The sequence below is a fragment of the Oculina patagonica genome, chromosome 4 (genome assembly GCF_052425735.1).
Source record: "Oculina patagonica isolate OP01 chromosome 4, crgOcupat, whole genome shotgun sequence".
Lineage (NCBI taxonomy): Eukaryota > Metazoa > Cnidaria > Anthozoa > Scleractinia > Oculinidae > Oculina > Oculina patagonica.
Window position 1 is genome coordinate 38,042,860 of NC_135761.1, and position 12,159 is coordinate 38,055,018.

Here is a 12,159-nt window from a genome sequence, read left to right on the forward strand (position 1 = left end):
GCAACAAGCCAACACAACGAGACCTTCAGACTCAGCTGTGATAGTAGAAGGCAGTTTATGGAATGTTTGACTTTATAAAATTTGTGTGGAAAGCTATTTGCTCGTAATCATGGCTTTGTAGAAAGAAAAAAAAAAGGATTAATATATCATTTCCAAATTAAGACGATTGATAAACTACAAGTAAAATAAATTTGAATAGTCTGCAACCCAGGATGGGACAACATGTACAGGCGAGCCGGCGAGCGTGTCCAAGGCTGAGACAGTTATTTTTGTGCTATGTACCTTATTGTTACTTATTTTCGGGGTCAATTAATTTCGCGAAAATGGAACGGGCATATTTCGCGGGACTTAATTTTCCCGATTTGGCCGAAAAATACGTAATTAACATGAAAAATACAATAGCTTTGAAATAAATTTTCGCGGGTCTTTTAAAATCGCGAAAATTAAGTCCTGCGAAAATAAGTAACAATAAGGTATTCGGCGAAGCCACATACCTATTACTAACCTGCGATCAAGTGTTTTTCGTTGTTATGTTTTCTTATTTTTTTTAAATAGGGAGGGAATGGAAGAGATATCCTTCTTGTCACGCGTTCGCCGTTTCCTGCTCCTCGCGTGACTTTAGCGCACGTGACGTTTGTCGTAAAAAGTGCGTGGACTCTGGGTACTAGTCATCCGGGAACAGCAACAGAAGACGAGAAGAGGGTCATATTTCAAGGAGCGTTCGTTTGTACGTGCAAGCTCAAGGTAAGTTGAATTTTCTGTATTTTAACCTATACTTCAGCTCTGCAGTGTTAAATGAAGTCTTCTTTCGCAGACCGCTACTGTTTTTCTTTCATCTTGGTGTTTTTTTAGCCGGTTTACTCGCTTACATTCGCGATCGTGAACGCACTCGCGCGCGGATGAAAATGGACTCTCCTAATTCTTGCAGCCCTGTTTATTACCGTCGTAATTCTGAACCTCTTTCCTGCCTAGAAGAAAAAAAACCGGTCATTTCTATTTATCTTTTGCCTCTGTTCGCAAGCCACGTCAAGATTATCGACCGCACTGACTCGGATCATTGCAGTTGTTGTTGACTTGGTGGGAATGTGCTTCTTTCTACTTCAGAAGTGAAAATGTTCTCCAGTTTGGTTGAATTAACACTCGCTTACATTGATATAATATTTTTACGAAGGAAGTGAACAAACGTTCTGGTATTCGGCATTCGATTTTGTTTCATTGTTGACTGTTTGGTAATTTAACGTCCCATTTTATTTTGTTTAATTGACCAAATATTTATTGTGAGTTTGATTATGCTTAATTACCAAATCCAATCAAACAATTTGTGTTCGATTGGATACGTTGGAGTTGGTCCAAAATATTGTTCCATTTTTTTTTCTGTTAATTGCTATATTGGTGGTTTAATCTGACTCCTGGTTTAGCCGTCATCCTTGTTTTTAACAAGTTGTATGATAAAGCCTGGTTTTCACTTGACGCAAGCACAAGCGCGATCATGAGAAAAGGACAAATTTTGATCCTTGTGCTCGTGCTTGTGGCAAGCACAAGCACAAGCATCAAAATGCAATCCACTTGTGCTATTGCTTGAGTCGAAGCCATTTTCACGGTGAAATAAGAGCTGTTATCTTTACACTTGTGCTTGCGTCCGTAATGAAAACCAGGCTTAAGGGTTTATTTTTTTCTTTGCACGAAGGCAATCCTGCAATCTGGTTGGATTAAGGAGTGGATAAAATCAATCATGCCTGTTGTCAGTGGAACATGCTGTATACCACCTGGAAAAGTCAAAGGATGTGAAATCATTTTGTGGTGAGTCAAATAACCAAATAAAAGCTTTGTTCTTCAAAATTAAAATCATTGCATATCAACCATTTCAAATGCAAAAGGACAGATAACCATTGGAATTGAACGCCTTGAAGTGAGTTTTTATTCTCTTTATTGAGTATAAAATTCCTCATTGTGACGCTTATCAGTGTTAGATAATTATAATGAAAACATTCTGAATGGGCAATTCCAGAAAATATTCATACACCACGACGGACAGCTTTTTGGAATTCCGAGGCATGGAGGGGTACTTACATTTGGAATTCTAAAGGCTAAAACTTTTAATTTTGTGAATGTTACCAGTTCGTAAATGAAGCACGACCGAACGACGGGACACTGATGATGATCGCGAAAGTGCAGGATACAGGAGAAGCATTCATAGATCTGGCATGTGTTAAAGAAAGCCGATAAAACTTGGTTTGTACATCAAATTATAAACGAGGACTTGTCTAAACTTTCTTCGTGGTTTAGTACAAATCGTCTAACCTTGAATATTTCTAAATCGAAGTTTATCTTAATTGGTAGTCCCCATAAGATTAGATCTTGTAATGATATCAATGTCGTTATTGATAATTCGTCACTCGAATACACCGATACCTTTAAATATCTTGGTATAACCATAAACAAGACTATGACTTGGAGCGACCATGTTGAAGCCATTTCCACTAAGATTAATCAAAGACTTGGTTTGCTGAAACGAGTTAGACACTTGCTGCCTCTTGAAACGCGGACTACTTTGTACAACAGCCTGGTTTGCCCTCTGTTCGATTACGCCGATACTATCTGGGGCGATAAGGGTAATGCTACCCTAATGGGTGAACTACAGTTACTTCAAAACAAGGCTGCCAAGACCATTCTTAGTTTACCAAGTTTTTCCTCGTCTACAGAAGCATTAAATGCACTTGGTTGGCCAACACTCGTGAAACGCAGGTTATTTCACCGCTGCATTTTCGTTTTCAAATATGTAAATGGCCTCATAGATTTTAATTTTGATACAAAGAGAAACTATGACATTCATGCTTATAATACCCGTGGCAAAACCAATTTTTATTTACCGAGGATTAGACGAAATTATGGCAAGCAACGCCTTTTATACCAAGGACTTGCAGACTGGAATAAGCTAGACAAATCGATACAAGACATTAAGTCCATTTTACTTTTTAAGCAAGCCCTGAAGAATGTAGTTTTTAGCTAAATTTTTTATCCTATGCCTTTTATTGTGAACTTTAATACTATACATTTTTTTATCATGTAACTTTTTTAATTCTTAAACTATTTTTTTTTAATCTTTTAATTTTAAATTTTTAACTATTATTTTGCAGGGCCTCACTGAATAACACCTTTGGTGATGTGAGCTCCCTGGGTAAAGAACATTATTATTATTATTATTATTATTATAAATTCATGAATTTCTTGATGATGAATATCAAATAAAATACGAACAGATCTTTGTTCGCATATGTACTGTAAGCATTTTTGTTGGCTGGACGGCGAAAACTCGCATTTCTTTAGGAACGCCTGCTTGATTTTGTACTTTGAGAGAGATTGGGCGTGACAGGATTGGGCCTAACTGCTGACCCTGCAGGCTCAAATTCTATATGGCGTATGTGTCAGAGCACGCGATCGCCCTCGATCGTAATATCTTCCGAGTGTACAAACTTATATCACACAATATTTTTATTTTAATGTTCTGTAGCAGTTTGGTGTAATGTAAAATTTCTGTAGGTTGTAGCTGTTTCACAAGGGTAAGCAGAAATCTTTTTTTTTTCAATTGGAGGGCAAGGGGGGGTTTAAACATTGAAGCCGTATGTTGTGGTGTATGGATATTTTCTGGAATTGCCCAATTGAACAAAATGCATCAATAAATATTTCCATAATTTGGAAGTTTTGTTGTTTCATTCCTCACGCTAAACCAATGCAAACCTACAAGTAACAGGAATTTTGATATTATGTGATGTTGTAATTTTGCATATATATATTGATTGATGTCAAATCGCAACTTTTCGTCTGATTAATCAAAAATAATATAATTCCTACAAAATGGCACAATTGAGGAAAAGAGAAAAGAAATACTCGCTTTAACTGTTTTTGGGTGGTTTACCTGTCAAAGAACTATAGAAAACTTCTGATGTCCTTTCCAATTGAACAACATTACCACAGGCAGGCAACCTTCTTTTTCAGTTTCAACTTAGCCATAAAAGCATTCACACAAATGAATTTGCTTTCTGTGTTTGCTTTTTGTATTGTACTGAAGTTAACAAGGCAAAGTGGCTGAACATCGTAGAGTGTCCGATTGTCAAGTTCACATTAATACTAAAATTATTCCTATAACATATTTATTGGATTAAACGCCTCCCTCGAATAATCCCTGTCCTAGAATAAGCGCTGCATGTTAGGGCAGAAATATTAATAAACATCACCCTTCCACTAATAGAGTCAAAAAGCATATACAGTAATAATCAAGTTTGAGGATGCCTCAAAAAAATATTGAAAACATCTTTTCAGAAAAGCACTAAAACATTTTTCTGTTTTGAAAATTCAAATGTTCAGTTACCATACTATTGTTAGCAAGAAATAAACTAAGTTTTAAATTAACACCGCCCTCAAATAAACGCCGCACTCAGGCCCTGAGTGCTAGTACACTCAGGCCCAGGGCCTGTTGCTCAGAAATATTTAGTCTCAGCTAATTCATATTCACCAGAAATCCCCAGAAATTCTATTTTTCAACCATTCAATCTTCCTGTTCTACATTATGTGTAAGAAGAAGCTGATGAAACGCATCTAGCTCATCAGTTTACATTGGGGAAAAGACACCTATCCCAGCAGTTTATTGCCTGTTTCTGAATCGATGTGGCAGTATATCAATGACTTTATCTGCTGGAAACAAAAAAATGATACCTCATCTACTTACAACAAAAACTATTTATACAGGCTGAGATAAGCTGATCTGATCTATATAAAATATATAGAAATGAATAAAATAAGTTTATTACAGGGATCCATATTCGTTTTTCTCCAAGTTGTCAGCCGGGCAAGTATGCAAGATGACATACCGTAAAAACTCGTGCATAAGCCGCAATCGTAGATAAGCCGCACCCCCAAATTGCAAGCATGATTTTGAGAAAAAAATAAAACCTGGCGGAAAAATGTCCAGTTGATTGTGAAAAAATGCTGGATTATGAGGAAATTTCAACAATCAATAAAAGTTTAATTGATTCCTTGAGCCTTTTCGATCGATGTGCAGGATATACTACTGATAAACACATAAACGGAAAACACTTCAGTCTTACCCAGATTTTAGAACTTTATAGAATAAACATCATTTCTGCCAACTTTAACATTTTTTATCTTTTTCTGCCATTCGTTGACAGATATTTCTTCGTTCATCGCAGGTTTTACATCAAATTTTGCACCTGATTTTGCGCTGTGTTCGTGAAAGCGTTCGTAGCTTAGTAACCAGGCACTAGTATCCAGGCCCATCGCTAAGAGACACGTGGAACGCCTGGGGATTTTAAATTATTCACGGACGAAAAGCGTTGTTTTCGTTGCTGTTTTGAGAGGAAAAACTTTTTCAAAATGATCAGTCTCCTTGTTTTTTTTGTTTGTGAGGATAGTAAAGAGCTGCTTTGTCGCTTATATGGAGCAATTTTTCAGTTTTATGCGCAAAAATGCGCAGAAGATGCGGAGGATCAGTGTGAGCGATTTATGCAGATTTATGTGGACCCGCACGGCCGCACCACCGCGTCCTGTCGGATGCCCTGTAAAATTGCATGCAATGGTCTCGTAGATAAGCCGCACCCACGATTTGAGCCCAAAATTTCGGCAAAAAAGTGCGGCTTATACACGAGTTTTTACGGTACTTGCCCTGGCAAAATTTTACTTGCCCGTTGAAAAGTGAAGAATGGCGACCGTACAACAAGTAATTATTATCACATGTATGTAACATTGTATACATGAAATCTTCAAGACAACAAATTTGTTTTAATAAAGTTTGATTCACAAGTATTTGTTAATGAGACTTTTTACTTGTCTACCTTGGCTGCCGGTTTACAAATTTCACAAAACATCACGCCCCCAAGCGGCTTGCGATGTTGCGGAAGCGTATGATGCGGGCACAAATGAAAGCCAGGGCCTCTTCGACTGCAACCACGGAAGAAAAGAACGCTTTTGCTCTTCTTATTCATATTTGTTTGTTTTTCTGAAGTGTTAACATTGCTTTTTTTCTTTGCTGGCGGCGCCAGACCAAGATAACGGCAAATTTTGATCAAAACATCAGCTGATGCGATCGCCTCGTGTTTTCGCGGATGCAGCTGCAGTAAAAAATCAGCTTTTGAGAGCTTGAAATTAGCCTGCAATGATTTATTGATGAAAATACCGCATCAGCCAAGATGGCGGCCAAAATTATATTTTTGCGAAGAGATTTTTTTGAATTAAAAGGGCAAAGAAATTATTGTTTTTTTTATTAGTCAAACTTAGCGTCCAGCGGACGTTTATCATTTGGTCGTCTCGATGTTTTAGTCGTCTCGGACGACCGGACGACTGCGAATATGGATCCCTGTTATTATGAATTTGAGTTGACCTGCATTCTACCGGGACGAAGAGAAGTCCCGGCCGCGTGGAAGTTGAAAAGCTCAGAGTTCATGGATGACCAGTCCACCAGCTTGGTCGCGGCTGCGTGTTGGCGAAAGGCTATGTGGTAGGCACGCCATACCCGACCGCTAAAATGGCGCTGCGTCTGCAAAATTAGCAGCTTGTAGCAAGTTAGGTCTTTCCAGCGGTGTGGAAAGTAAGAGGTTAAAATCAGCGTGAAGATGGAAAATGCTTCGGACCATGATACAATGTCGTCGATCTTACGACGATGTTTCTTCGCCGAAGGTGTGATGACCAAATGACCGCCAAAGTTAACTTGCGACTCTGGTTCCTTCTGCCTAATATTCGCCAACAGCAAATCCCCCAGATCGATGAACTTGCCAGGGAGAATTTGGTGAGGCGTGTAGTGCCGGATTCGCCCTCCATATTACGTAAACGACAGAAAAGCAAACGAACAAGGCGGAAAACTTGACAAAAATAGCGAAGCTTGCGAGCAACTGTGCTAGCGAAATGAGCTTGCGAATGATAGTGAACAACACGCTGCATGAAAGGTCATGAAGAGCCCCTGCGAAGGCCCTGGGGCCACCCCGAGCTCTAAGCGGCCAGCGGTAACGGCCTACTGCGTATCGGTGTCACAGAGTGCCCCAGCGAACCGCCAAGGTTGCAGGCAGGCTTCATCCAAGGGATGCTGGAGAGCATTGCTTCGAGGTTAACTTAGCCTAAATTACATTTAGCCACATTAAACAATTAAGTAAATTCTTATGATTTTAAAGTAAAGTGTGGTTTATGATATCAATCCTGTGTGGTAGGTGACATCTTTGATCTTTTTTCCAAACATTATGACTGGGCACTTAGTTCAAGGAAGTTCACTTCTATGAGTTTCCTCTTGAACATCCTGCTTTTTCTTCCAAGCTTTCTTGTTTGGACTTCTTAGATCTCTCATGAAAATTTTCACATTTTTCTTGTTCTTCATTTTCAGCCCTATTGCCTAGAATTAATGACTGCAATATTGAAATGTAATAGATCATTGCCCATGAGGATACATTAAATATGGTCAAATATGTGAGGTATAATATGGCAAAGCTTTTATCAGCCCATTGGTTATGTATAATGGCATACTCTTTTTCTTCATAATCATCCTCATAAGCCTCATGCAGCAGCTGGCATGGCTGCCTGTCTTCTCTCCAGTTATTAATATTTAATAATAATATTTAATATTCATATTGCGCATTTTCTATACAATAATCAAATGCGCAATTGGTTGGTGTTGGTGCCAATAAATTTAACCCAGAGACGTAGCAAATTCATAACGATACCAATAATCACAGACACCAGACACTGGCTTGAGTACCTTGTGAAAGGAGGTTTCTTGGAGTTTTGATAGTGTGAAGGGCTCTTTCTGTAGGGAATTTGGCTGGCGGGGATTAGCTCAGAGATGAGGTACTCAGCTGTCGAACAGCAAGCCACCTATAGTCTACTTTGATTTTACATCTTCTTCTTGTAATTTCCACCATTGCTTTCTTCTAGTCTTAACTTACAATTTACTTTCTTGGAGTGTCCCACGGACAGTGAACTGAACTCACGTTGGCAATTCGAACATTCCTAAATTTAGTTTTCAAGACTTAAAAATCACAAGACAAGAACTTAAATAGAAGAAAGCACTTTGGTGTGCAGAAATGTGTGCTGGCCGCGCCTCAGTTCAGTGGCTATAAAAAACGTGATCTTAAGCTTGGCTTCTTAATCAATTAATATCTTTATTTATAGTTATTTTTGGTATATTTTAGATTTTCTAGAAGGTTCGGTACTAATTACCTAAACCTTAAAAGCCACTAAATCAAGATATAATTTAACTACTAATTTTTGCAATTAATCTTGCAAAACATCCTCAAAAAACCTTTTCCTGGTGTGATTGGGTATGTAGGTCAAAGTAGCTGACTACTTCATTAGTTTTCTCTTGAATAGCCTTGAATCAGGCTTTGCTATTTTCTACCCAACTCCCATTGCTCCCTCTCTTAATTTGTTTATTTGCTGCTTCTGTAGAGAATATGGCTGGCAGGGATTAGCTCAGAGCTGAGGTACTCCAGCTGTCGAACAGCAAGTGGCCAATAGTCTAATTTAATTTGACATCTTCTTTGTAATTTCCATCATTGCTTTCTTCTAGTATTAACTTAAAATTTACTTTCTTCGAGTGTCCCACGGTTGACAGATCAAAATATATTAGTTCTATTATCAGTGAACTGAACTCACGTTCACAATTACAAATATTCCTAAACTTAGTTTTCAAGACTTAAAAATCACAAGACAAGAACTTAAATAGAAGAAAGCACTTTGGTGCGCAGAAATGGGTGCTGAAATTTTTAAAGTTATGCAGCCGCTCCGACGAGAATTTATAAATAATAATAATAATAATTTATTTATATTGCATTTTTCTTTTTAAAATTTTTCAATTGCGCATTACAATATAGTTAAAAAAAAAAAAAATTTTAAATTTAAATTACAAAATAAAAAAAAATAAAATTTATATTAATATAAAAAAAAATATAAAATTAAAAAATTTTAAAAAAAAAATTTTTTTTTTTAATTATTTTTTTTTTTTTTTTTTATTATTGGGGCCAAAAAAAAAAAACTTCCACTTGGCTGGAGGTGATTTCTTTTTCTTTTGAGAGATGGATAAACCACTGAGCGATGGTACCATCTATGTCCTTTTCTCGCTCTTGAATCGCCTCTTGGTGGATTTTCACATCGACACGGAGACTATCGGTGGCAGCACCCAGAAGTTTAGATTGTGCATCGCAGATGATATCATCAAACTTCACCTGAAGTGTTTCAGCATCTGGGCCTTTGGCTTTGACGCAATGAATCCGAAGGCCTGAAGGGATCGTGCCGTCGGCTTTATGTTTTTCAAGAAGCTTGATTCTTGCCAAAAGACTCGAATGGGATTTCTTGATGTCCTGGCGCTCGCGAACTTTCTTTCTTAGAATAGCTTCGATTGTATAATCAAGCTTGGATGGACTGCCGGTTGGTAGTGAAACGTGGTCTTCGTTGCTTGATCGGCGACGTTACGTTGAACTAGCGCTGCTACCTTCAGTGTCGTTCGCCATGTGGCTTCTTCTGGTACGAGTACAGAATTTTTTTAAAGTAAAACCAGTGAGCAGCACGTCTGCGAACTACTTGAGTTGTAAAACTTTTTTATTTTCTCCTACGCGTTTTGTGTGACTAGCGCACGCTTCTTCAGGGAGTTTAACAATACAATCAGGTATACCTGTATATATACCTAGATACAATTCTGCATTTCGCAAAAAACAACACCTATTTCTTATCTTTCATTTACTAAGCAATGCGATGATATGAGGAACACAACATCTTGTTAGTTACATCAAAAGAGGCCCTGCTCTTGTATACCAATCTCTCATTTTAAAAAATCTTAATGTGAAGTAAGAAAAGCAGTGAGCAATTATCTCTTTTATGTCAAGCAAAATTCAGTTAATTCATATATTTTATGTTCTTACATTAACCCTCCTATGCTTATAAAGATATTAAACAGTTTGCTTATATAAAGAAAATAAATGTCATATCCAGTGCTTTTGGCATATTTACAGGTTTATTTCACTTGCTACAACAGAAATAAAAAAACTAGCGTCTTCACAGTGATAAGCGTCAAAGCACCCCACTTAACACAATGCAGCACCACACTGTTGGCACTTGTTTCTGGTTTCAACAGGATAGCCTTTCGCTGTTTCTTGGCCAGAAGATTTACACTTAACACACTTTTTTCGGCCTTTGATGCCAGTTGCTTGGTGATTTCTTTGGGGCTCTTGATCTTGCCACTTGTTGCTTTTGGCAGTTGAAGCTGTTTATCAAACACTTCCCCAACTCAAGATGAAAAGTGGCTTGTGATCGTTTCCCCTAATGGCATCCCCTTTGGTGCCCACATTCAAGAATATAGCCATTACAGGCAGCAACATTAAAAAAGTAACCAAAAAAATATATCTATGCCACTCTCGTGACTGCCTTCCTACAGTATAATACGGACAAAATTGATTGGCTCCATCAACTCCTTCTATATTTGCCGTGTAAATATCTGAGACACATGGCTTTGGAATCTTGATATTTTTTTTTGCGTTGCATGGTACGGGGAGGCTCTTCTGGTGAAACATTTGTTGATAAAAATGCCACGTCTCGCTTGGCTTGCCACTTAGTAAACAGAAGGCTACCTCTCTGTCGCGTGATCGTTTGCCCTGGCTGGCGAGGTTTAGTCTTAGCACACGGTGGCAGATCTTTGTGTGTACATCTTACCATTGTATTTAAAAGCTGCGCTATTGAAGTCTTAATCCTTACTTTTTATTTTCATACTTAATCTTGGCTCAAAATAACATAATAATAACTAAGTTTTCAAGCATGAAATACATTTATGCAACTTGATTGATTGCTTTACCTCCCATTACTAAAGGGATGAATAATGCTGTTTTTGTTTGGTACAAAAGAAATGAAATACCTGTAGATGCTGTTTCGGCTTGCAGCTGTTACTCGGAATTGCCTGTTTGCTACCACTCTGGAAGGTGTCAACCCAAACCTTTGTCAGCGTATTTGGATGAGCTGAGATGTCATTGAGTGCTTGACGAACACTCCCTCCAGAGGACTGGATAAAAAGGAACCTTCAAGAAGTTGTTGGATTAATCTTTGTTAAGTCGATTTTCCACTTGCAGTTTTGCCCACTACCATTTGAGCATGGCAGGATCATAAAGCAATAAAAACTGCTTCCAAACTGTTTCTACCAAAGTTACTATTTCAAATGACAATAGTTTTGCTTGATTGATGTAAAGCTTAACTGATTAAAGATGAGGTCCTTAGCAAAATTGCTTATTTTTATGCCCATTGTATTTTGGCACATAGCAGTACAAGAGTTTTAATAAAAAAGGCCCATGCACCAATACAGAGGAAAAGGCTTCTCTTGGGTTAACTTGCAGTCTTTTTGTCTATATAATTTACTTTAGCCTCACTTGGAAGTTTCTTTAGAGTAATTTGTACCGTATCATCCCTTATCATGATGGAAGATGGGATGGTGTCTTTTTGGTTGTTCTTCTTGCTTTGATCTCCAGTAGTTTTATTTATTAGAATTAAAATGGCATCTGCTGCTTCCATGTTGGCTTTGCACTGCGGTGTCTCATGGCAATAGGGTTTTTTTTAACCCACACCAGGCGGAAGGCTTTCTACTGTACAATGATCCCTTTGATAAAGGACAAAGGAACCAGACTTTCCAACTGCTTAACATTAAAAAAGAAACCAAAAGCAATAATTGTTTACTCATGAGACATTTGGCATTGATTATCAGACTTCTGAGATTCTGATCATAACAAATGTAAACTGCATTTTGAATTCAGTTAAAAAGGGTGCTAAGAATCTCATCTGAGTTTATACACAAACATGTAGTGCATGAATCTAATGTTAAGCGCTACTTACTGTATTTTTTTCTATAAAAACAAAATTAATGATTAAGTTTAAAAACTTATAGCTTAAAACAAGACTAAAATTATGAACAGCTTAATAAAAAGGTGATGATACATTTGAAGATCTTAATATACAGCTATTTAATTAACGTTGTCCGGATCAAAGTTAAAAGACAAGATGAAAGGAGATGGGTAGAAGAAGAGAGAATCGCGTGGTGAATAATAAAATTTTTTTAAAAATTTTTTTTTTTTTTTATAAAAGTTTTTTTTTAATAATTTTAAAAATGGTGGGAGGAAAAAAAAAGGA

General features: G+C 37.5%; 1 protein-coding gene across 1 annotated transcript in view; it reads left to right on the forward strand.

Annotated features, from left to right (window-relative positions):
• LOC144648420 (uncharacterized) overlaps positions 1-12,159 on the forward strand; it is a 28,575-nt gene that overhangs the window by 2,253 nt on the left and 14,163 nt on the right. The window contains exons 3-4 of the mRNA XM_078507986.1: positions 556-744; positions 1,688-1,800. Coding sequence (XP_078364112.1) covers positions 556-744; positions 1,688-1,800 — 302 coding nt within the window. The remainder of the gene's footprint in view (positions 1-555; positions 745-1,687; positions 1,801-12,159) is intronic.